Source organism: Anguilla rostrata, chromosome 11 (assembly GCF_018555375.3).
Source record: "Anguilla rostrata isolate EN2019 chromosome 11, ASM1855537v3, whole genome shotgun sequence".
In the NCBI taxonomy this organism is placed as follows: Eukaryota; Metazoa; Chordata; class Actinopteri; order Anguilliformes; family Anguillidae; genus Anguilla; species Anguilla rostrata.
In genome coordinates this window covers 9,602,275-9,626,128 of record NC_057943.1, presented here as the reverse complement: position 1 = coordinate 9,626,128, position 23,854 = coordinate 9,602,275, and the positions used below count along the sequence as shown (strand labels likewise).

Below are 23,854 nucleotides of genomic sequence, written 5' to 3'. Positions count from 1 at the left end.
ACCACTGTAAATACATTTGCGTAATGGTCTACTGTATCTGATCTGTATTGCCTTGTATGTGGCAATATTTCTAATAGTGAGGTATGTATCGTCTACCACCCCTCCAAGTCATGAACTACTACAAAAAATCAGGGACAGGAGTGTGATACTAAACAAATCCTTTTTCTAGGTTTCGTTTGAAGCGTCAAGGCCAATTGGAGCGCAAACACAGACTCCAAACTTGAACCGGTGCAAGACTGCGGTCTGTCTTAATTGCAGCTTTTCTTGGCCAAGTCCACGCATTCAGTTCTATTCAACTGACACCACAGATAAATTCGTTCGACTAATAGGCTGCCCAGGTCATTCACAGTCAAGTTCAGTCATGGCCTTGTAAGGTGCCTTGTGTAATTGTTGTCTATTGTCTTCCCCTTCACGTAATAGCAAACGCTATAATGTTGAACTCCCATCACTTTAACAATGTGTGAGCTCGTCGTTAGGCAATAAGCAAATAAGCAAACTACTTTGCTCTTCAAACCAGAACGTAGGTTGCATGCACACGAGCTGCACGTCGTCTCACGTTTCCCTCTCAGATTTTGTTGCACAGGTGGCACCACAAATGTAGTTACATGTACCAGGGCGTTCGTATTTGCCAGAGCTTAAACTTCCGTTCTTTCTGATAACTGAAGTACAGGGACTTCTTTGGTGTCCAACAATACCACTTGGCAAATGGGAGATGCCCGCTGCGATGAATTAATGCAAAACCTTGCGTCTAGACGTCTCTTTAAAATATCTCCAGCTTATAACGTTGAGATCTGTAAACTTATTTACACAGTAGTCGCATTTTTGGTCGGTATTGCGTGCTCATGTCCAAGACTGTCGAAGGTGCAGAGCACTAGCTACCATTGTTCACTGTTCTGTTAGCTCCCTCTAGCAGAATAGGAACATAACTGCAGCCAGAAGGCGAGTGGGTAGATTTTCAGAAAGCATGAGGTGCACAACCAGGGCACGATCTGTTTCAGGATTTTGTGGCAACTTCTGCTCTTAATGGTTTAATTAGCTCATGTCTTGATCTGACATTTGTATAAGCATCAGCTACAGTCGCGGGCTTTAAGTGTATCCTAAAGATTTTACTGTGCTCAGATACAAGAGTGAACCAGTGTAGTTAAATATAGCGGTCAGGAAACTGAAACTAAGGTAATTTGGTCGGACCGAAAACCACCGTGGAGACCAGAACCAGGACAGAAGGTATACATCTCTAGCACAGTTAATCACCTTGCGAATCCCGGCGCGAATCTGTCCGATAAGAGAATGTATCTGAACGCACACTACACGTGAAATGCAGGCATATAAACGCCAAAGTTGTATTCTTAAATTATCCCACAATGAGTAGATCTGATGTCTTCAGATAGTTTTTTTCCCCCCCTCATTTCGACACAAAATATGGAATTGGTTACATATGGACGTGGTTGCATATGAGCAAGTACAAGTTGCAAGATCCCTTTTCTATTTATTATTATTATTATTATTATTATTATTACCAATAAGGCAGCAACCATTATGGAAAAATAGCCTACAACTTAAACCATTGTACTAACCCATTGCTTTAACAACAATTGATTTTTCTCTCTCTCACAACTAGCCTAGAGTCGGCTCTATACTAAATAATGAACATGTATTCCGTTTTATCTTTGGTGTTCGTTCTTATACCGTTTTAAAACGAGCATTAGCTATGTGTTGCTGTTGTTGCTTTAATCTACCTTCATGAGGCTGTTTTGAACTTAAACATTTGTGATCATGGCTACTTATTTTCTTTCTGTCAAAATTCATAAATGTCAATGTGTGTGTGCGAGCACGTGTGTGTTGGGGGGGGGGGGGGGGTCTCCAAATTTCCAAACTGTTTATGTGCATGATAGATGTAAGGTTTGAATAGATAGGCTACAGTGTTGTTTTCTTCATCAGTAATTCATTGCAGAACTGGCACATCTTCAGTTGGTGGGAAATTAATTCGATCTTTTTTATAAAAGGTTTGCTCAATTGTGGTATGAATGTTTGTTTCCTAGGAATGCATAAACAACTTGATGCTACAGGCAAAGCTCATACTTCTACAGAGAATGCTACTCAAGCATATTGTAAACAATATAGAAACTAATTCTCTGTGTGAGCAGTTTAAAGAACATTTCAGAGGAATGTATGTAGCCTTGAAGTTATGAAAAGACATATAAGAAGTAAAAAATACCAGGCTTATGTTTGGAATGGGTAAAGATTCATTTGGCCTTGTTTAGAAGACTGATTCTTAATGGAATCACACGCTAATGCTCTACAGCACCTCTGTGTCAACATAGCCTTCAGTGGAATAGATTGGTGCAGTGTCACATTTGAGGTCTTAGGAGCTCCATTTGATTCTACAAAAACTCTGTCAGCAACCATACAACCATAAGTGAACTGAATTCTGTTCATTTAGCTAATGCTGTGATTCAAAAACTTTATTTACTTTATAGTTTTGTTCAGTCACGCAACGTACACATGCTATTAGAAGGCCACAAACAACTAAAACTGGAATGTCAAACATAGCATTTCAATGTAAATGCAGGGCCGGTTCTACAAATCTAGAATCTTCTACACAGACGGTCTTACCATGCTGAAGTGCTCCCTGTGAAAGAAAAGATTAGGTTTTTGTGAAACATCAACTAGAAGGGATTTGTGACATCACAAAATCTTCCATTAGTTAACACTAACATTAACCTACAATTTAACTTGGTGTACTTTTCCAGTTTAGAAGGTGCAAACAAATGGTTAATGTTTGCAAGTGTGTGTTGCTAATACATTTATAGAAACACGTAATCTTATCAATAAAATTACTCAGTGGATTGAGCAATTTTTTTTCTCTTAACATTACTCAATAACTGTAACTGCTGCTTGAGCAACCTATTTAATCATAGCCATCTAATGCTTCAGTTTTGTCCCCATATTATCACATTAAACGGTCGTCTTCTTGACACTTTAGCTGCCAGTTTAACAATGCCTGCCAAGACCCACACATTGATAGTTTATACCTATCAATATGCCTGCTCAGTTTAGTCCAAGGTTCGGTATACTTGGAGCATATTTATGCTAACATACACAACATGTTAGCACTGATTCACGCTTAGTCAGTGGAGTTCTTTAACTTTGGGGGGTCTAAATAGAAAGTAGCACAGCTAAACTGAGCAAGGTTGTTAAAAAAGACAGTGTTGGCATGGCACATGACACAGCTTTTCACCATGAGATGATATGCATCTCTTCAGTGAGTACATCATTCGTTATTAAACATCACAAAATTATTTCTGTTGACACTCTCTCTCTCTCTCTGGATGTTTTATTTATTTATTTATTAAATAATTTTTTTGGATTAGTTGCTCAGCCAACTATTGCCCTTACTTTGTTCTTAAGGAGTATGGCCTCTTTGGCTTGCCACATCGGGAACCTGGGTAAGTTCGGAGACTACAAAATGAGAGGAAAGCAAGGCCACTGACGGTTTTGCTTGTGAAATAAATAATATTATTTACAGTAAATAGCATTCTGTGTGTGTGTGTGTGTGTGTGTGTGTGTGTGTGCATTTTAAATATGCTGTTTTTTAAGTGAAATACTGTGTATCACAATAAAGGTTTTGTTGGCTTGGTTTTCCTTTTTAAACATGAGTGGTAAACCCCTGTGCTTAATGTTGAATTGACCAAGGCCTGTTCAGAGGGCATGTTATGACTTTCAATGAAACTATGACTACTTTTTTTTTTTTTAAAAAGGAAAAATAGAGGTACTTTTTCCCCAGAACTGCTGACAGTCATGATGGTACCGATTATGATGTTAGTATTTAGATATGACAGCTGACAATATCAGAATATCAGTGAAGTAATTTGTATCATAGTGCAATGGTAATAATACGAATCATCATTGTAAAAAATGTAGCGATAACTTATAAATCCACATAAATCCATGTGCAATACACATTTAGGAGAGATTCTGCACCTGGAACCCAAGTGCCATGACAGTATAATGGAAAATACAACTCATCTAAGAAAGCTTATAAAATAGTCTTTGTCATCTACAGTATTACTCTCCTGCACATTGTCACTATTCAGCCACTATTATAACTCAGAACAACATCAAAGCAACATTTCTACGAAAGGCTTTTGTATGTTCTGTACAGCATAACATCAAGTCTTACATAACAAGACCAGGTTAAATCCTAGTATATGGCTGGACTTAACACACGTGATCCGGCCGACCAATGGTGTAACTTCATCACTCACTCAGTCACTCAGTCACAGACATTTGTGTTTGTAGGGCTGGCCCCGCTGTTGCAGTCCAGCCAAAAAGATAAATACAAAATCTTGTCTCATGTTCTTATTGAGCTGCCCCTGGCAATGTTTATTAACATCAATAAGTACAACTGTCACAATATTGTGCCACTTATTTGATGGTCTCCCCTTCAAGAATTGCCTAGGTTCTGTGCAAACAAATTCATCATTTTATTTTAATGGGAGCATTCAGTGGGAACATGGTTGAAACTATCATTATTACTATGAATTATTTTAGCAGGGGCCATCACCCAGGGCAACCAACGGAGCTCAGATTTGATTTCTAGTGTTCTGGAACTCCAATTTCAGAGATGGTTTTATACTGATGTAATTCAGGTGATGCTGCCAGTCCAAAATAATAGTGTGTCCTCCAGACCAGGATTCAAAGCCAGGATTGTATGAGTTCAGAAGCCTCCCCGTTTCTGTATTTTGGGTTTTCCCATAATCTTACATGTTAATGAACGTAATCCGCAGGAGAGAGGCATACAATGCACGGACTACATATGTTATATTGTAATGGAGGTGCGGCAGTCTTAATAGAGGATAAATGGTTTATCTGAAAAGGAAAATTGGCAAAAAAATGAATGAATCGTATTGAAAGAATATTATTTATTTAAAAATATATATTTATATATGTTTCTATTTATTGCACCCACAAAGGCCAATTCATGAAGCGATTGAATTCTTCCATTTCTGAAAATACCCTTACAAAAGCCATTCCAGCTCTCTTGTTCTTCTCCAATTGAAGAGTTAAGTCCCAAATTGTGCTGAAATGAGAAAGGAAATTCAGAAGCAGGAAATGAAAGGGTAAGCTGTCTTACATAGGTGCTTTCATGTAAGTGCGCGTCTCTTCTGAATTCAGTTTCAAGAGGTGTGCTTCAGTGTGACAGCGGTTCCCTTGACTAGCAAACATAAAAGGAAGGAAGAGACACTGCTTAACACAACATAAAAATGCACTTGCATTTTGCACAGGCTGCCGCTATTGAGCTAAAAATATGTATACTTTAATACTTTTATTAATTTCGATTGTTACCTCATTTTAATTCAGCAAATGAAACTCTGTCTTCCTTTTTGTATTCCTGAAACAAACACTGATGTCCTCCACTTGTGACTAAGTCACTTTGAATAACAGCGTCTGCAGTGTGATGGTAATGTAATGAAATGTAAATGCTAAAATTCCCTATGCAATAATGGAAAAGGCCAGTAAGAACACATGAAAGGGCTTTGTTTGGATAAAGAAGAGGGTTTAGATTCCCTGAACCCCTCTTGACAGAGCCTACAAGATTTGAATGAAACGGAGGGGAAACAATTCACTTTTGGATGCGGAGAGTTCTTCTGCTTCCACAGAAGAAGTCTGGAAAATGTACGCGCTCATGGGAGACTCCCAGGGCTGGGGACACATCATCATATAACCAGAAACACCTTGGGAACCAACCGAAGGGCCAATTTAGAGGGATGTAGAGTCAATTTATTTCGCAGTCCGAAATGCATAGCATGGGTAAAAAAAAGCCAGGAGGCCTTTTTTTTAATTTTATTTTTATGGATGTGAGCAGCGTGGAGAAATAGTTTCTGTTTTCCCATTAACCTACGCAGGAAACACATCCAGGGTAATGGGCCTGCGGGTCGCCTCGGCCGGCGGAGATGATATAACCAACGCTGCAGATCTGTGACCTTTCCGAAGGGAGAGACCCTGGGCTTAATCATTCTGGCAGCCGGCCGCTCCCGCGCCCGGTCCTGGAAGCAATAGGATCTGACTGCTATAGGGTTTCACTCCGGCATCCTGGCGAGGGGGCCAGAGCTGAAAAAGGATACGGGGGCAAAGAAGCACACCCTGTAGGCCCCAAACCCTGCTCCAGCCTGGAAGGCCTACCCCTGTGTGTGTGTGTGGGGGGGGGCTATTGGATGAGGGAAGAAAAACAAATGGCTCTCCCTTTTTCAATGATTCATGAAATGGTTTGTTCTCTTGCTGTGTGTCTCTCTCTCTCGCTCTCTCTCTCTGCTCCCCCTTTTCCTTTTCCTTTCCTCAGACCTGTCATGAAAGTGGGTTTTTTGGTGCATGGTTAGCTCTGCTATTTTTACTCTCCATTTTCCTTCCTGTATCCATAGCGACCATTCACAACATTGCATCACAAATCCTAATGACATAACCTTTCTTTCCTGGACACGGTCTCTCCATCGCCCTTCCCAGTGTCCAATCAGACACCCGTGACTCTCTCATCTGCTATGGTACTTTTCTTTATATCTACCAATGTCAGCAGTCTTACATTCTGGAATTGTCATCTTCTGCGGCAAAAAATCTGCCTCACCTACATCCCAGTGGCAGAGTCTTTTGTGAATTATTTTCTCTATCTCTCTCCCACCTCTTTTCCTTCTTTGTTTGCTCTCTTTATTCCAAGTCTGCCTATCTTTTCCATTACACAACCGTGCAGCCTTGAAGCGGGCACACAGTTTCGGTCCAAGAGCTGAAAGTTTGTCCATTAGATTACCATTAGCTTTCAAGGTCCCATCTCCGGTTCCTCAAGGAGACGGAGAACAAAAAAGTTTACGATCAGCTCGTTTCAGTCCTACGTCCTCTGTCGGGAATTGAAATAATTGCCTGTGTTCTGTGCACACTGAGGCAAACATATTTCAGTTTCTGATTTTGAACAGCAGTGCTTTGTGCACAAATTAATAAATGAGTGACATCTGGGCAAGAGGACCATGCATAAAGCATTCAGCTGCAGATTCGGTACTGAGAACAGCATCAGATAGTATGCGGGAGGTACAAAAAAAATTATCCTCTAAATGGAAAGTTTGAGTTGATATTATAGCTTAAAGCTAAATTAGTTATATATTCCAGATAGTTTCAAACTTCAAGTGCACAGTCTTATTTGTCTAACATTCTTCTTACCATGACAACAAATGTTGTGATTAAAGCAAGTATGTAACTTTAGTTTGAATATTCGGGGGGTTGAAATACACAGACCCTGAGATTACTGCATCCTTGAAGTCTAGAAATCTATCATTTTTTTTAAAAAAAAGAACAGCTGTGAATTGATGATTTCTGGTGAATTCTAAGGGGAAAATAATTCAGACTGCTGATCAGTATATCCCAACCACAACATGAAATCCCCATCTTTATGATATAAAATTATTTTCTTTACACTAAGGTTAACTTAGTTCCCGGACTCTGGTCACTAGGTAAATGCTATTTAAATGCTATAAATGGTTTTATGCTGTAACCAGGTTACAAACAAACTATGGCTGGTGCAAGCATACTTGAGAGGAGAGCATAAGGCTGGATTTATTTTTCACTGCAGAAAGCTCCAGGTCACCATGGGAACAACCTGCCTTGGAAAAATAAAGACAGTTATTTTTAAAACATCCAAGCTTTAAAATGCCTGCTGCAAAATTACCAAAAACATGCCCTTTTAACTACGGTTAAGTAGTATTTGAAAAGGTATGTCCTCCTCACTAAGTTTTTCGTATTTTTCGTAGAAAAAATATCCCAGTACCTCAGTTTACCTCTGACAGTTGTTTTGCTTGTTTTGTTTTGCTTTTTAGAGCTAGAGAAAGATCCCTGATGATATCAGGACAAACATCTATTAAATATTCATCGAATAACCAAACAGTGACACATTAGTGATTATTTCAGGAGTAAGGATTTACTGAGAACATGTATTATATTTATTTTACTAATAGGTACAACAAAAATTGAGGTAACAGTAACAATGAAGAAGAAGAAAAAGAATTTAAACTAATTTAAAATGCAAACATATTAAAGCAACATTGTGCTACCACAACATACTACATGAAAGTCACTATTTTAATTAGATGCAACTTTTGTGTGCAGTTTTAAGGATGTATCCTGAAGGATAAAACAATAAAAGTGTATCAAGAAAGAGATTTGATCAGATAGAGCAATTTATCAGGGAGAGAAAATTCTAAATTGTGTCAACTGGTCATGACCTATGCCGGCTATTTTAACTTGGATCAAGACAGCAAGTCAATAAAAATTATTCCCTGTTTCATCATTCCATTATCAAGGCAACAGCAGGAATGAGAATGTTTAAAATTTCTGTTGTCACATCCTAATTAGGTTTTTGACAAGAAAAAAAAGAAAGCAACTTGCACAGTCACATAGCACGGTCACAAAATGGGGTGGTTTTAATTCAACTTAATCCTCCCTCTTGTCCCCCTCCTCTTCAGTTCCATTATTCCCTCGTTGCATTACAGCTGCACTTTGGAATTGCCAGCGAGAATCCAAGAAAACAGAATTCACCTCAGAATTTCCTCCTATCCCGCCTCCCATCTCTCTAAATAATCTCGTTCTTTTGCTGAAGTGTTGGTAATACCAGAGGGCACATCTAAACTTGCAGCCGTTCTATTCGAGCTGGCTCTTGTTCACACTGGTCAGTTTTTGCTTGTTGCTTTTTTTTTTGTGTGGTCTCTCTCCTTGGTCCCGGTGCCAGTCTTTTGATCCTCTCTAATCTGGAAGTCACTCTGCCCCCATTTTTTCCTCTGTCTCTGTGTCATAGCATTACCATTAATCATTAAAAAATGTGTATTAAAACATCAGCCACCTCTTGTGCCCTTATTTAACTTTCTCTCGATACTCACCTACACATAAACTATCAACTGGATCTTACCTGTTCCATGAACCACTCCTCTCCGTTATCTGATTTAACCTTTACATTCAGTTCTCTGCCACTGGAATGAATACAAAAGGTGCAGGAAGACTCTGACTGCTCTTTCCCACGTCTCTTCCCCATCTCCTCCATCTCAACCTGTGCCACGATAAACATCGCCTGTTTCACAACACAAGCACTATTACAGTGCAGGCAGTCTCATGCCCAGCACACAACCACTTGTGGTTTTCCTGTCCCTCCACCATGAATACTCATTCTCAGCCCTGCCCCCCCCCCCCAGTGGTGCAATATCCTACTCACCCCAGCCATGACAGCCGAGTGACTCACCTCCTTCTAGTGCCTTCCGAAGCCTCATCTGTTCAGATATCAACTGGTCTCCATCCAACGCAGAGCTCACCCAATCTGAGATCTTCAGAAAACTCTGAAACAAGACTTTTTAAATCAGTGGCTAGAAAACTTGCTTTAATGGTTATAGATACGTAATGGTTATGTCAACATATGTACGTTGATATGGCACTCTGAGCTGCGTTGTAATGAGGTGTATTGTATCTGCTGCTGCCTCCTGTCTTCTTATTTGTATTGTGTTGTATTGCTATGTTTTCAAATAAAAAATAATAATACAGCCATTTTAGATTTATCTCCTTTTACTCCTGAATCTTTAAAGGACTATCCTACTCCGCTTTTGGCTGTCCTCTTGGCCCTGGTTGTGTTTTTAATGTATCTAAAAATGAATAATGAAAATGTTTGCAAAAAAAAAGACTCACCTTGCCACCTTTGCTGCCGCAGAGTCTAAAGGCCTACCACCTGCCCCCAGGTTCTCAAGCCCACTCGTTTCACCCTGCTCTCTTCCTGACCTCTATGCCCTGCCAGTTCCTCCTTATTCAAACATCCTGTTTGTCTTTCATCCTTCTTCTCCTATTTTCTATTTTATTTTTAAGTCTTGGGATAAGCTATTTAAAAAAAATAGCAGTCATGGTGAAATGTGTGGTGCCGTCCATGGGGTTGGACCAGGCTCTCCTTTCTCTATTAAAAAAAAAAACCATAACCACTGAGAGTTACAAAATGGCCGCTTGGACTTGTACTTCCCTTCGGATCCTTCATCTTCTCTGAATACCTTTCACAGCAGCACTCTCTTTTAGCTCTCCAGCTTTTTCTCACTATTCACCTCTCTCATGCATTCTCCTCAGAGCAGTTCTTCCTGCTTGCCATTGTGTTGGTCATATTGACAGTCTTTGTAACCTTTTTACTTGCAGTCCATCTCTTGCTAGACACAGTTTAATTGCCCTCCCGTGAATAAATTGTAAAAATCTTTTTTGTGTGTGTGTTGTGCTTCAAGGCATCCCTGGTTTTACTGTTCTGTCCTTATTATAAGCCTTCAGATTACTTGGCTCTTACATTTCTGTAGTAACTGGATTTTTCTTGATGGATTTGTCCCCCTAAGCATTTAGTCTTCTGCATTTTTTTCCTGAAAAAACACTTGAAGTCCAAGTTTTACAAAATAATGCTTCAAATTCTAGCAAGCAAACTGTCCAAATTCTTTTCAAACATACATTTGTTATTACACTTAAAGTTTTATATTGAAAGCTGCACTGCATAAGTAGGTCTGTGTTACATAAAAACCCCAATAGGGGGAAAAAAAATCAGTTACCACAATGAGTCATGCCCTTGGTTTAATGTTTCACCTAAAAAAATGGAACCTCTTACAGCACTTTTTATTATTATTTTGGACCAGGCGAGAACACAGCCCCTACTCACTCACTTTATCTGAAGGTCTCTCGTTCTGCCACTTATCAAGCCAAGTCCTGCCTCACCTCACAGTGGGATGCTGCAAGGTCTTATGAACACCGGTCAAAAATATAGCAGATCGATGGAGCTGGTGAGCTACGGATAGTGGAAGTAATAAACCTACCTTGCTTCATAACAATCTGATGCCGGTTTGGATTGCTTTGCAGGAACTGAGCAGCAGAAGAATAAGGATCACACGGTAGTTTGATTGATTTTTTTATTTTTATTTTACTGCTCCTAATGTACCGGCTCTGTCTTTGCGTGTAGGAGAAATAGGAAACATCAGTTAACAAGTGAACAGCCATTACAGAACATGACGTCACCCCTGAAGAAGCAATAAGAGGGTTCTTAGCTCCCATGTATCTGGGGACCTTGGGCTTCAGCTGGGCAGGCCAATCATATGTCTTGTTGTTATGGGGTGGCCAGTGAGCACCATGGTTCAGTCTACCCCATGAGATATTGACTTCACAATCGTTTCAATTGCCGTTTGGTGCAATACAAAGTGTCCTGTTAGTTGTCATAATGCATAATAGCACATCCTCATACTATCAGCATGGCTGCTACATGGCTGAAGCTATAACGAGCAAGGCCTTGTTAGTGCTGGAGTGGGAGACCTGGGAGACTTTGCTGCTAGAAGCAGTATTATTATTATTAGTTGACAAGACGAGGACAGTCTTCCCTCAGGACCAAGTTGAAAAACCAATGCCCCAGTACATTGCTGAGGACACTGTACAGCTAGACATGCCATTTTTCAGATAAGACTCATTACGATCATTTAATAATACCATGGCAATCATTAGCCAAGAGCAAGGGGTTACTCTGTGTTCTCTCTAAAACGCCTGATCAAATCATTTTCCATCTTAACCTGGTAAATAAATGAATTCCTTCCCAACTGTGATGATATATGGTGAGTGTGCTGGCCTAAAATGGCCACCGTGCATCACCTAGGTTAGTACTACAAATGAGTGGTAGTTGACGTGTTACTCACCTCACTTCAGGAGCTTTAACGTCTTTAAAAGGCATTATGTTGACATTTATCCAATCAAAACAATTCGGGAAAACATTCTGCGGCAAGAACATTATTTAGACTAATCATTTGTGAAATTTGTATCACAAAGCATATGACACAATGCATATAGGCCAACATATACATTGTACCATATACATTGCGTTACAGTCTATATTAAAGACATGTGAGACATCCACAATGATGATTCATGGTGGATGAACGCAGATGTCTCAAATTAAGCTTCCTTCATGCATTCCCTTAGGGAAGCAAATACATTCACATGGATTTCACAGTAGTCTATGCCCATGCATGTATATTTGGTTACTCCTCCCGTGAGTCTGTGCGCACTGTTCTGACGGAAGCAATGTTTTGGTTTCTGTAGCGGGTAAACCAGATGCATGTACGCGAGTTCAATGCTCAAGCGATAATGGAGCATTTTCATTAAATGAACTTTTGGGTGTGAATTTAAGAGACAGTGTAAATGGTTGTCGTTACGACCGTGGTAACTGCACGTTTTGTACCAAGTGAATGCGCTGTGTAGTTACAGGCGTGTTTTCGACCAAGCTAAATAACGTAGCTAGCTTACACTAGCGAATCATGTCAGAGAAGCATCTGAAACTAAAGCTGAAGCGAAAGAAAGCGGCCATCCAGGTGGACAAATGTGAACAGAATTCAAGTATCGTTGTGAAAAAAAGTACCGGAGTACCTATTCCGTTCTCATCTTTTGAAAGCGATCTACGCTCAGAAGCAACCGAAGAGTAAGCTTTAAGTTGGCCAACTTCTGTGAAACTGTCTAGCTCTGCTGCTAGCGACTAGTGTAAAACCGGAAGACTAAATGCGCCAGCTGTGTTCCCTAGTTGAGTGGCGTGTCTTGACTTATTAGCTGACTAGATATATCATAGTAAATACAGTCTAATGTATTTAACCCGATGACTAGTTAGCTAGCTAATTTGCAAGAATTTCGGAATGGAGCCGAAGACAGGAACTAGCTACCTGTCAGCTGTCCAATTAGCAGTAGCAAGGCGACTTTTTCGTTTGCGGTTCTGGCGGTCAGTTGATGGACTCACGTGTGTCACAGTAAAAATGTGATTTCTAGTTATAATGAGGAATCCTGTATAATAAATTCAAATCAGTTACCTTTCACCGTGCCATATTGTTTGATATTCGAATGACGATTCTAAACAAATATAGAGGTCCCAATATTTCGCATTCCCCAGGGTTTAAAAGCGGGTAAGTATCTGTCTATATGAGGTGGCCAAATCGCGTGAAGTGACGGTAGTGTGGATGATTGAATCCTGTATATTAGTGGATGCGGGCAAACAAGAGTGACATATTTACCCTCATTAAATTTGCAATCCGTACGCTGGAAGAGCCCCGAATAGCAAGGTAAACCAAGCTCTCGGAGTGTAATGATATTCCTGACAGTCATAGCTCTCTCTCTCTCTCTCTCTATGTGTGTGTGTGTGTGTGTGTGTGTTCACAGTCCATATGACAGTAAACCAGGGGAATGGTGGGACAGGCCTGACCTCCAAGCCGTGGAGAAGCTTTGGGCTGTGACTCTAAAGTCTGCCACCGCCTATGCAGGCCACAGTGTCTGGGAGACTGTGCCTGACCTCCCTCCGGCCTCTCCGCTGGTACGTTACTTCCCCCCCCCCCCATCTGTCTGAAGAGCGCGTCTTTCCCTTTCTTTTTTTATTTGAAGGAAGCGAAAAAGACAGTGTGGGGTTTTGCTGGGGCTAGTTGGCGGGGGCGAGTGTCTCCCCCCACTCCCCGGTTGGTGGCGGGCCTGCTTTTGCTCGGGAGTGGCAGTTCTGGGGCACGCACGCCCAGTGAACCGATCACTCTGACAGGTAGCTGATGCACGCTCGCGTACGCTAAATTATTTATTCCGCGGGCCGCTCGGAGGAGAGCGTCCGCTACGCGCTAGCCTTCCCGCGGCGGGCTAATGCGCCAGGGCTGGAGTCGAGGCGTGAGGAAATCATGGCCAACGGACTGACAGCCTTAAAACATCCCCTTCTTCCATTTTGCTTTTGCTTTTTTTTTTTTTGCTTTAAATGCTTGAGACACGACGCCTTCATGTTCTGTAAACGGCTAGCACTTTCTGTGTCAGAGTGAAAGAAAATAGCACGAGTGCATTGTCTGCGTAAGTGCACTGTAATAATGACGCGTTCTCTCCCTTTCTCTCTGGCTGTTTAGACGCGTTCCGTAGAAGAAGAGAGTGGATGGAGGTGGTGCAGTTTAAGTGAGGAGGTGGGCCCTCTTCCCTCTCCTCCCAAACCGACTGTCGGCTCCTCACCTGTCCTGGATGCACGTGGGCCCAGTGCCCAGCTCCGCCCCGCCGATTCAGGTCCGGTGTCCGAGGGCGCGGCAACTCTGCCGAACCCCGCCCCACAGAAGGGCCGTCTGAGCTCCGCCCCCGCCGAGGAGGAGGCAGCAGAGGGGACGCACACGCGGAACCCAGGACCCCTCGCCCACCAGCCACAGAACAGGACGGGATGGCAGGCTCAGAGCCCTCCGTCCTCGCGGAAGGTCCCGGCGGCGGGGGGGGCGGGGCGGGGCGGCGGAGCGCGCGAGGAGAACCGGGCGGCGGGGGGAACCTCGTTAGCGGGAGCCGAGGGAGGCGGGATCAAACGGCGGCTGCCCGCGCGCGCGGGGGGCGGGTCTGACAGCCACGCTCCAGAAGAGCGGCACGGGCGCGCCGGACCCCCCCAGGGGGACGGGGACGTGTCTGGGAAAGCTCACACCCATCGCCCGTCAGCTGGGGCAGCCGCCGCCGCCGCCACCATGGAGAACTGCCCCATGTGTCTCCTGCCCTTTCCCTCTGGGTAAGGATTCCTCTGCAGCGTCACGCTAGCATTTCTCTCTCATCTCTCTCTCTTTCCCTTTCTCTGCCTCTCCCTTTCTCTTCCTCTCCCTTTCTGTCTCTCCCTTTCTCACCCTCTCCTTTTCTCTCCCTCTCCTCTCTCCCTTTCTTCCTCTCAATTTCTCTCTTTCCCTCTCCTTCTCCCTTTCTCTACCTCCTTTTCTCTCCCTCTCCCTCTCCCTTTCTCCCCTTCCTTTTCTCTCTCTGTCTCTGCTGGGCACCCATAGTTCCCAGCTTTCTCCCACGCACGGACGCTCTGCTCTCAGAAGCAGCAGTGAGGAGGAGGAGGAGGAGGAGGAGGAGGAGGGGGGCGCTGCAGTGGGCTGATGTATTATGAATAAGCTTCCGCTGCCATGGCGCGCGGCGGGCGGGAACCCGGACACGTTCCTGAATTTTTATGACGGGAAGGAAAGTCGATGCACCCGAGCCGCTCTGCGTTTCTGCACCGAGGATCGGCGTCTCGGCGAGTTAGGGGGGCGTTCGGCGCGAGGGCGTTGAGCTGTGACAGGTGAATGCCGTGAGCCCGTCCCAACACTAGACTGATATTGTACATAATTAGCCTGGGGATCATAATGAAGGTCTGCTCCCGTAAGGAACGCACAGTAAATAATTCAGCGGTTAAAATTCTTGAAGCCGCAGAACCGCCAAAAAAACCGCGGCGGATTACCGCCGTCCGGCGCGGAGCGTTAATGCTATGCGATGAAGAGCTGGATCAAACGCCCTGTTGATGTGGCGGGTAACCTTGGTGCGGAACCGCGAGGCGCATGAATTATTTATTTATTTTATTCCGTCGCTTTCACCGCAGCTGTCAAACAAACGAGCGCTGAAAAAAATAATAAATAAATGAAAAAATGCGGGCTTGTGAAAACGGCGGAGTGGCGGGATGAGGTGGGGCGGGAGTCAGCGCAGTAGGCGGGGCCTGGAGCAGGGGCGGTAGATGATGTCATAGCTACCCTCCCCCCCCCCCACCAGGTAAATGGAACCGTCTCAGGGAGTGAGGTTCGGGGCCGAGGCGAGGTGAGCCCACCCATCGCCCGGCTCTCGGTTCGAGCGAGGGTTCCCCGTGCCTCTCTTGGCCTTGTCGGAACCGCCATCTCACACCGGGGACTCTCGCTCTGGATCGGCCATTTTGTAAAGATCCCAAATGGTGAGACGAAGATAACGAGATTGATACCCTGTATTTAAATAATCCACCGCCTGTCCTGTCAAACTCCGATTTGAAACCTGGAATGCTAACATTAGAATCTCCTCGTTATATCGGAGGTAAAACTCAGCTGCATTTTACACAACAGAAAATGTGATCCTGAAGACCCAGGGTTGCGTTTGCGCCACAAACTGAGCAAACAGAGTGCACACAAGTATGGAAAAAAATACCACTGATAAATTATTTTCCTTTGTAGTGCCCAGCTGGCCAAAAGTTTTGCAAAACGTGTAGCTAACATTGGCTGAGCTACACAATTGTCTGTAAGTAACACAGAAGCATTATTAACCTTTGTGAGGCTTCACTAGCTTGGTCTGTAAGGCCTAATGATGTGTGAAAGTTAGTTTTGGTACGCTGACCACAGAATGAATGTTACCTGGTTACCTACATAAAAAAACATCTTTTTACCACTAATTACATTCATTCTCTTAACCACCTGATTTTAACTTCAAAAATGTTCCTAAGCGAACTGGTTCTGCTGCCACAGTTATTAACAGTTAGCTACCTGCTAGTTTGAAAAAGCTGATTTATTTCAGTATGCAAGCTGTTGCTGGGGTATTAGGTGTTATATTTTATGTGTCTCATAACTTCCATAGACAAGCTCTGTGGAAGTTGTTGCTGACCTTTATTTAATGTGCTTACGGTTTTGGCTCTGGTATTTTACGTCTGAAAATATATATTGGGTGGTATTGCCCAGTTGATTAAAATATTGCTGTATTTCCATATTTGCTCAAGCGTGGAGATTTTTAAGAAATAGATACAGCTCTGATTACTAACCTTAGAGTCTCTAGCTTTAGCATAAGTGGGATTCCAATTTGATGAAAGTTTTCACAGAACGTAATTTGCTTCTCGTGAGAACAGCCAGAACCATGCGGTCTGTGGCCTGGCCCTTCTATGCTGTGGGTATGAATGAAGGCTTCACAAGTAGCTGGCCTAAACCCTTTGAAGAGCAGGTTTCTTGGAATGGTTTTTTTCCCCAGAATTCTAAGTGAGTGTTCTAGAACTCCATTGCTTTCGGTTGCCAGTGGCAATTGTTAAATCACCATTAGAACGTTGAGTTAAGAGCATTCTAATCACGGCCACACAGGTTCAGTGGAACGGCAGTGAGGCAGCCGCTGGGTGCTGGAGGGGGGGGGGGGGGTCTCAGAGCCGCTCTCTCTCCACAGCGTCTCTCCTTCCTGGGGGACTGGCGCTGACCAGGTTTACTTTGAGAGCCGGTGTGAGAGATGCGCTTCAATCAATGGCCGTCTCTCGAGCTCTATCGATTCATTTATTTTTTCATCAAAGACACTGAAGTGGTTTTACTCATCTGATCCGTATTGCTGACAGACGTTTGTAAACCCACGTCACAGAGTGAAAAAAAAAAGACCGTCTCTTTCTTTGTATGAACTTGGCGATTGCTATCTAAACGTGAGAGCCATATTCTGGTAGGCAGATTGTGAAATGCCAATGCAAAATTTAAAAAATGTACATGCAGCTCCTCTTCCTTTAAAATAGCAGATGTTTGTACGTCGAATCGCGTTGGAACCCAGCAACAACAAAGCAGAAGCGCGTCCTGAAACGCCGCTCTCCCTCCTGTGCCAGTTAGCTGTGGGTCAGCTGTACGGAGGTGTTCTGATAAAGCGCAGTCTGGCACTGCTGAATGAGAGGGATTAGCGCTCCGCGGCGCTGAATCACAGCGCGATGTATACACTGAGCCATTCGGCGCGGCGTCAGGAAACAGGACTGCCTCTCGCGCGGAGGTGGTGGATGTGGCTAAAGGGGCGCAAGCCAAATTAGGTTTGCAGCGTGTTTTCCTGCGTCGTTGAGCAACGCTCCGTGATGGTTTTTGCGGAATTCTCAGAGGCCTAAAAAAAGGATAAGAACTCTCAGTCAGGGAAGGGACTGGACGGGGGGAGCGGGGGGTGGAACAGTTTATGTAGACTGAAATCGGTCAAGAAGTCACCGAGCTGCGGGCCGGTGGGCACAGCAGTGGCGGTCAGGACAGTGCCCGCTTTGTGCCAGGCGGGGCGTGGGGGCTGGGACGGGGCACGGGGGGGGGCGGGGCCCCGGCGGTGGCAGCAGGCCCGGCCGCGCGCCCGTTCTCCGGCCAGCGCGGTGTACTTTGGCCCCCGCTACACGGCTCGGCGGCGCACACTCTGGCGCTAGCTCCGCTCCCACAATGGCTTCCCTTGTGTCCGGGAGGGAAGAGGAAAAACGCCAGTCTGGGGGTGGCTGGATTGGCGGGGGGGGGGGGTCTAAGAAACGAGAAGAGCTTTTTTTTACTGCAAAACTCATCCAGCTGTCTGAATGTAGGCAGGCAGGCAGGCAGGCAGGCTTAGAAAGTTCTTAGAAAGTACTGATTGAAAAATCCGCTGTAGCTTCTTCTGCCTTAACCCCCTCGTCCCATCCCCCACCCCCCCACCCACCCAAAAAAAAAAAAGCCCAGACCCACTTCTCTTGCTGCGATGTGCCCTCCTCCCACGGGCCTCCTGCCCCAGCTGTGCCCTGCGGCAGAGAGAGTGGGTGACACTCAGCTCGACTCGAACACGCGATTAGCAGCCTGTGTACAGAATGCACGGGAGCTCAGCGGTGACACGGGACACAGTGAGCGCCTCCCCGTCCCCCCCCTGCCCCCGCCCCACCCCACCCGCAAAACAAAACGCAAGGGCTGCGCAGGAAGTGCGTCTCAGCCAGCGACCCTCTTTAGGATTCGGTCCTATGCCGATGGCGATTAGAACACTGTTCATGTACACCCTGCTGTGGAGTCAACCCCGCAACCCCTGTCACACAAAGGGCGCTATTTAGCCTAAAGGGTCTGCAGTTTGACGAAGGTGGGCATAGGCCACGTCAATTCAAAATCACAATGCCCTTCCAGTGTTAGCAGTGTAACTTTTTTTTACATGGCAGGTTTCTCAAACCCCTGTTAGTTTAGCTGTGAATGGAAGTAGTCCTTCCCGTTTGTGCATACAGATAAGTGTCTGACACAGAGCGTAAAACTAGTATGCAAATTGCATTTCCATTTTTGTTCATACAGTTTTTTTTTTTTTTCATGTGCATGTTGACGAGGCTTATTGTGAGGAGGTTAAACGTGGCGTATACCTCTCTGGTGTTTTGTGATGAATATAACACACCCTCGTGGATTTTCAGCACAGCTTTTTTTTTTTTTTTAAACGTCTGTATTTTATTCATTTCCCAGGTTCACCCAGATGGAGTGTGACAGCCACCTGGCCAAGTGCTTATCTGAGATGAATGACGATATGACATGGTGACTCCCACGCCGTTACCCCTTCCGCATCTCCTGCACCCCCACCCCACCTCCCCATTATATTGCAATCCAAGATCATAAGAAGTTTAGTTGGTGCTGCTGAGTATTTGTGCATTGGTCAAGCCAAGAGGACAGAGCTTGGCCCAGTGCATTTTTTTTGGGGGGGGGGGGGCGATGCCTTCTCATCCTCTCACCCTTCCTGTCTTCTCTTTAACCCCCTTTGGTGACGCCTCGGACTCAGAGTTCAGCTGGTTTGCTCACGGTGTATTTTTGTCAGCCATTCCAATTTACCTTTAAAGAAATGTCCCAGCAAAAATTCAAAAGACATTGGCAGTTGGGCTGAGCAGGTTTTACCACCTGAACGCTCAGCGCGCACTTAATGCTAACCCAGCTAACACAAAATGTTACCGATGTGTTCTGTCAGTGTTATAACATTGCCACAACAATGCAGCAAAATTGTGAGAATGTTTTGTGTGATTGCATATGATTTAATATACTCTCAAGGACTCCAGGTATAATGTTGATGTATGGAAAAATTAAATAACGCATCTCCTTTATCAAAAGACAGCAATGTTTCCATTTTAATTTCTAATGTGCAAGATGATTGAGTTATAGTAAGCATTAGAATATCCACTTCTCTGTACAATTTCGCATAAAGAGGAGTCAAAGGAAATACCACACACCCAGAAATCAATGAACAGAATGTACAAATTAAGTACAATGCACATGTTTCCTGGTTTACAGTCATTACCTAGGAGGTTCCTTAAGACTATAATCTTGTAAGACCAAACAATGCCACACCATACTCCCAAACTCTCAATCCCATTGAAGATTTGATTTTTCTGTACACACTGAATTATATCTTTTAATTTATAAAACAAATGCTTCAAATATAAAATTTCCCCCCTCTAGCACATTGATAGAACATAATTTGCTTTGGACTCAACACAAGAAAAATGCAGAGAAGATACAGTAGCTTGCAACAGTTGCAGTATTTGGCAAATGACCATTAATGTATTCGACGCCTTTAAAAAATAAAAATCACTCTTGAACTTGCATCTACTGATCTCAGGGACAGTACCTCTAAACGTATTGCAGTTGTGACTCTTTGAGAAGACTGCAGAAGGACTGATTTCGACAGCCTGAATATTAACCGCTGAAGGCTACACACTGCTTCAGTTCACGGAAAACCCACGAATAGGTTTTTTATTTTTTTAAATCATAATTACAGACATTTACATGAATGTATGGAGTGTAGCCGAGCTTGTCATACCACTGGATAAGAGGTAAAAACACACTTAGGCAAGAACCAGATTTAAAACGCATACTTCTATAACGTCGTTCGCTCTCCGTGACGTTACATTTACAAAGGAAGAGGAAATCTCATTTCCGTGTTACACTGGACGAGCCCACAGCAATACTAAGTGGTCAGCCGAGGAGCGATGTTGTTGCAGTAAATTATTTTTAATTTCTACTTGAAAACCTGCAACAGACCGTTCGCGAGATATAATCAGCAAGTTAAAAGGCTTGCCGAAGCAAAGGGAGCTCCTTAAATGGAGACCGTAACTCCTCCTCAGTAGATGCGTTTAATCAAGGCAATTAACGCGCGGTTCGGTAATCTGCGCCCGGTCTCGATCCACCCCGCGCGGTATCTGCTTTCTTCTCCTTTGTTTTTCCTGAGTCGCGCAGCGCTGCCAGCTAATTGACTCTGTTTTTACTGGGGGAAGATCTAATTAATCCAATTGCACTCCTTATCCCGTTAATATAGGTCAGATTTAATCAATTAATTTACATTGAACTTTATCTTCCTTCCTTTCTTCAAGAAAGTGAAACCAAGACTAATGCAACCTTCAAAAGTCAGGCTTAGGTTTTTCTTAAACAATTGAAACCTTTCACAATATTTCTGTGATTTCACAACAAATGGACATAGTGGACTGCTATTTAATCTGGTGTGTATGCATGTTATGTTTGTGTGCTTTCGTGAGTGCATATTTGTTGTCTGTGTGTGTGTGTGTGGTTAGGGAGTAATCCCTTGGCAGGTGTTCATCTGTATTGAACCTCCTCTGAATTTTTGGTGTGAAAAGAATTCTTGTGGATCAGCAGAGATACTGTCTCCCCCCAGGCGACATTGACATCAGCCATTCGCTGTCCATTCGCTGTGTTCAGTGTGAGAGAGAGGATAATGGTAACAGGAATTACGGCTAGCGTAATTCCCCCGTGATGTGCGACGTCTCGCCTGAATTGCACCATTGTCAAACCGAGGAGAACCGCATATCTGAGCAGTTTGTCTTAAAAACACGATAAGCCTCCTGTCACTGGCATCAAGACATGTTTGTACAAAGGAGTTGTGCATTTACCAAACATGTAGTATATGATTAGGTACACCCTCAAAGAAAAAAAAATATCTACATATTTTATAATTACTGAAATTATCATTAATCATGTTATTTGTTTAGTCATGTTGGAGACATTATTATCCAGGTGTAATGTACATCATATTCTTTGTCCCCTACGAACGACAAGCCTGCATTATTTTGTTCATCTCCTTTTTAACTCTTTATATTTGAAAAAAAAAAAAATCTGATCAATGACACTTACATCACTGGAATTCTGATTGGCTGCCATGGTCATGTGCAACCATGTGTTCTCTTTACAAAAAAGAAAAGAAAATGGTGGAGAGAGACTGTCGCTAATGACAAGGATTCCTAGTCGTTCTGTATAGCCCACTCTGTACCAGCCGACCATGTCATGAAGTAAATCTGATTTGAACTATTTTGTCAGTGCAATCTGGACTATGGTGGAAAATACATATTGGATCTTAAGAGGCACTTCTTAAAAAAATAATTAATTCTCCCAGTTTCTCCTAGAAAAAAAAAAATCAACTACCAGTTAAATGCAACTCCTTTGTAGGTGAAGTACAGCAATTTGCCAAAAAAACCTGAAACAAACAAAGTGGTCATAAATAAAACGTGCCATTTTGCATCATTAAAAGGCATCATCAATTTGGATTTGCTAACTACACTATAATACAAGTTACTACTTTTTTTCCTTCCATCATTGTACATTCTTGTTTAGCTTGGAGGATGGCCCTCCAACAAGATGGCTAGTGTCTTTTAAAAAAAAAAGTGAAACAAAATCAAAGAAAAAAAAGTGCACATAAATTCCAGTTCTGGAGCAGAACTATCATATTTACCCAGGGATGAGAGACATGTGAGTCCTTTGAGGGTGCAGGCACAGTATGAATGAACGTTTTCTTCAGGTATAAAGCCAGAAGCACTGACACCCACATGAAGGGTTAAAAACAGAAGCGAGAGTGGTTAGTGGAAGACTACCACCCACTGATCTTGGGCTTTTGTTGTTGTTGTTGTCAAATTTATATTTTGTTAACACCTCTTCCGTAGTGTGCCCCCCCCAAAAAAAATAACATTAGGTATCCGTCATAAAGGTCTTGCACCAGCTCCTCAACCTTGCATGCAAGCAGCTTAGGAGTTTGTTTGTTTGTTTTTGTTTTTACTTTTTTTTCTTCCTGTTCTTCCTTCAACCTTCTTCCCCTTTCTTCCTCTCCACAAAGTCAGTGAGAATTCACTCGGCCCGAAATGGTTCTGCAAAAACGCAGGGTAAAAAGGATCCCGGCCTCTCCCTCATACGGACTCTTCAGTGGACACCAGCATGGGGTTAATGTATTCGAATCCCTCGAATTCCGATTGGTCTATTCTTTTAATGACGTCCCTGTGAAGAGAGAGAAACAGTGGGGAAACAGGTCATTTAGGAGAGTGAGCAGAGACGCTGCCCTGGCGGGACAGTCTGCTGTTTACAAAAGCAGATCTTCCATCAGCTTTGTGCGTTGCATGCTTTTTTTCTTAATTTACTTTAAAGACAAATGATTTTGATTTGAATGGGAAGAAAAATAACATGTGTAAGTAAGTGCTTTCGTGTTATTGCAAATTTAGTTTGTGTGTGTGTGTGTCAGAGAGAGGGAGAGAAATAATGAGTTTCAGTTCTATTTTACTAATCTCAAGATGTATAGAATGCAACAAAACAACACACTGCCTAATGAGTCAATTCTAGATGCACTGTCTTGGAGAAACAATTTCTGTTCAGCCAGTGGTAATCATCTGTAAATGAACCAAAGAACACAACCCATTTCAAGTGGCCACTTAAAAATAAACGCAGCGTCTCCAAAAACAACAAGCTGTTCCCCCATTTCCCACACTCTCCTAGGGGTGGGCCTATCAGAGCGTCCAGCAGAATGCAGACCCGTCAACCAGCCCCTGTTGGGCAACCCCACGGCTGTACCCAACACCTCTCCTACCCAACCCCAGGGCTGTACCCGCCACCTCTCCTACCCAACCCCACAGCTGTACCCAACACCTCTCCTACCCAACCCCACGGCTGTACCCAACACCTCTCCTACCCAACCCCACAGCTGTACCCAACACCTCTCCTACCCAACCCCACAGCTGTACCCAACACCTCTCCTACCCAACCCCACGGCTGTAGCCGACACCTCTCCTAACCAACCCCACAGGTGTACCCAACACCTCTCCTAACCAACCCCACGGCTGTACCCAACGCCTCTCCTACCCAACCCCACAGCTGTACCCAACACCTCTCCTACCCAACCCCATGGCTGTACCTGCCATGTCTGCCTCCTACCCAACCCCACAGCCATACCCGCCACTTCTCCTACCCAACCCCATGGCTGTAACCGACACCTCTCCTACCCAACCCCATGGCTGTAACCAACACCTCTCCTACCCAACCCCACGGCTGTACCCGACACCTCTCCTACCCAACCCCACAGTTGT

General features: G+C 43.8%; 2 protein-coding genes across 6 annotated transcripts in view; one reads left to right on the top strand and one right to left on the bottom strand.

The window, feature by feature from the left end:
• The first annotated feature begins 12,068 nt into the window (after positions 1-12,068).
• On the top strand, positions 12,069-19,613 carry si:ch73-70k4.1 (translation initiation factor IF-2). The gene is made up of 4 exons (XM_064297767.1): positions 12,069-12,493; positions 13,219-13,369; positions 13,932-14,560; positions 18,978-19,613. Exons 1-4 carry the CDS (start codon positions 12,333-12,335, stop codon positions 19,048-19,050), a joined length of 1,014 nt encoding a protein of 337 aa, XP_064153837.1. The 5' UTR covers positions 12,069-12,332; the 3' UTR covers positions 19,051-19,613.
• Positions 19,614-22,164: 2,551 nt separating this feature from the next.
• The window catches only part of prkcz (protein kinase C, zeta), a 140,707-nt gene continuing 139,017 nt past the window's right edge, over positions 22,165-23,854 (bottom strand). For all 5 annotated transcript variants that reach the window (XM_064297745.1, XM_064297744.1, XM_064297746.1 and 2 more), the window contains one exon: positions 22,165-22,775. In XM_064297745.1, the coding sequence (XP_064153815.1) occupies positions 22,688-22,775 (88 nt within the window). In that variant the 3' untranslated portion in view covers positions 22,165-22,687. The remainder of the gene's footprint in view (positions 22,776-23,854) is intronic.

Excerpts from the sequence above, each read along its gene's own strand:
- si:ch73-70k4.1 (XM_064297767.1), top strand. The coding sequence starts at position 12,333 with ATGTCAGAGAAGCATCTGAAACTAAAGCTGAAGCGAAAGAAAGCGGCC. Across the intron at positions 13,370-13,931 it reads TCCCTCCGGCCTCTCCGCTG|ACGCGTTCCGTAGAAGAAGA; the intron begins GTACGTTACTTC and ends CTGGCTGTTTAG. Across the intron at positions 14,561-18,977 it reads CTCCTGCCCTTTCCCTCTGG|GTTCACCCAGATGGAGTGTG; the intron begins GTAAGGATTCCT and ends TTCATTTCCCAG.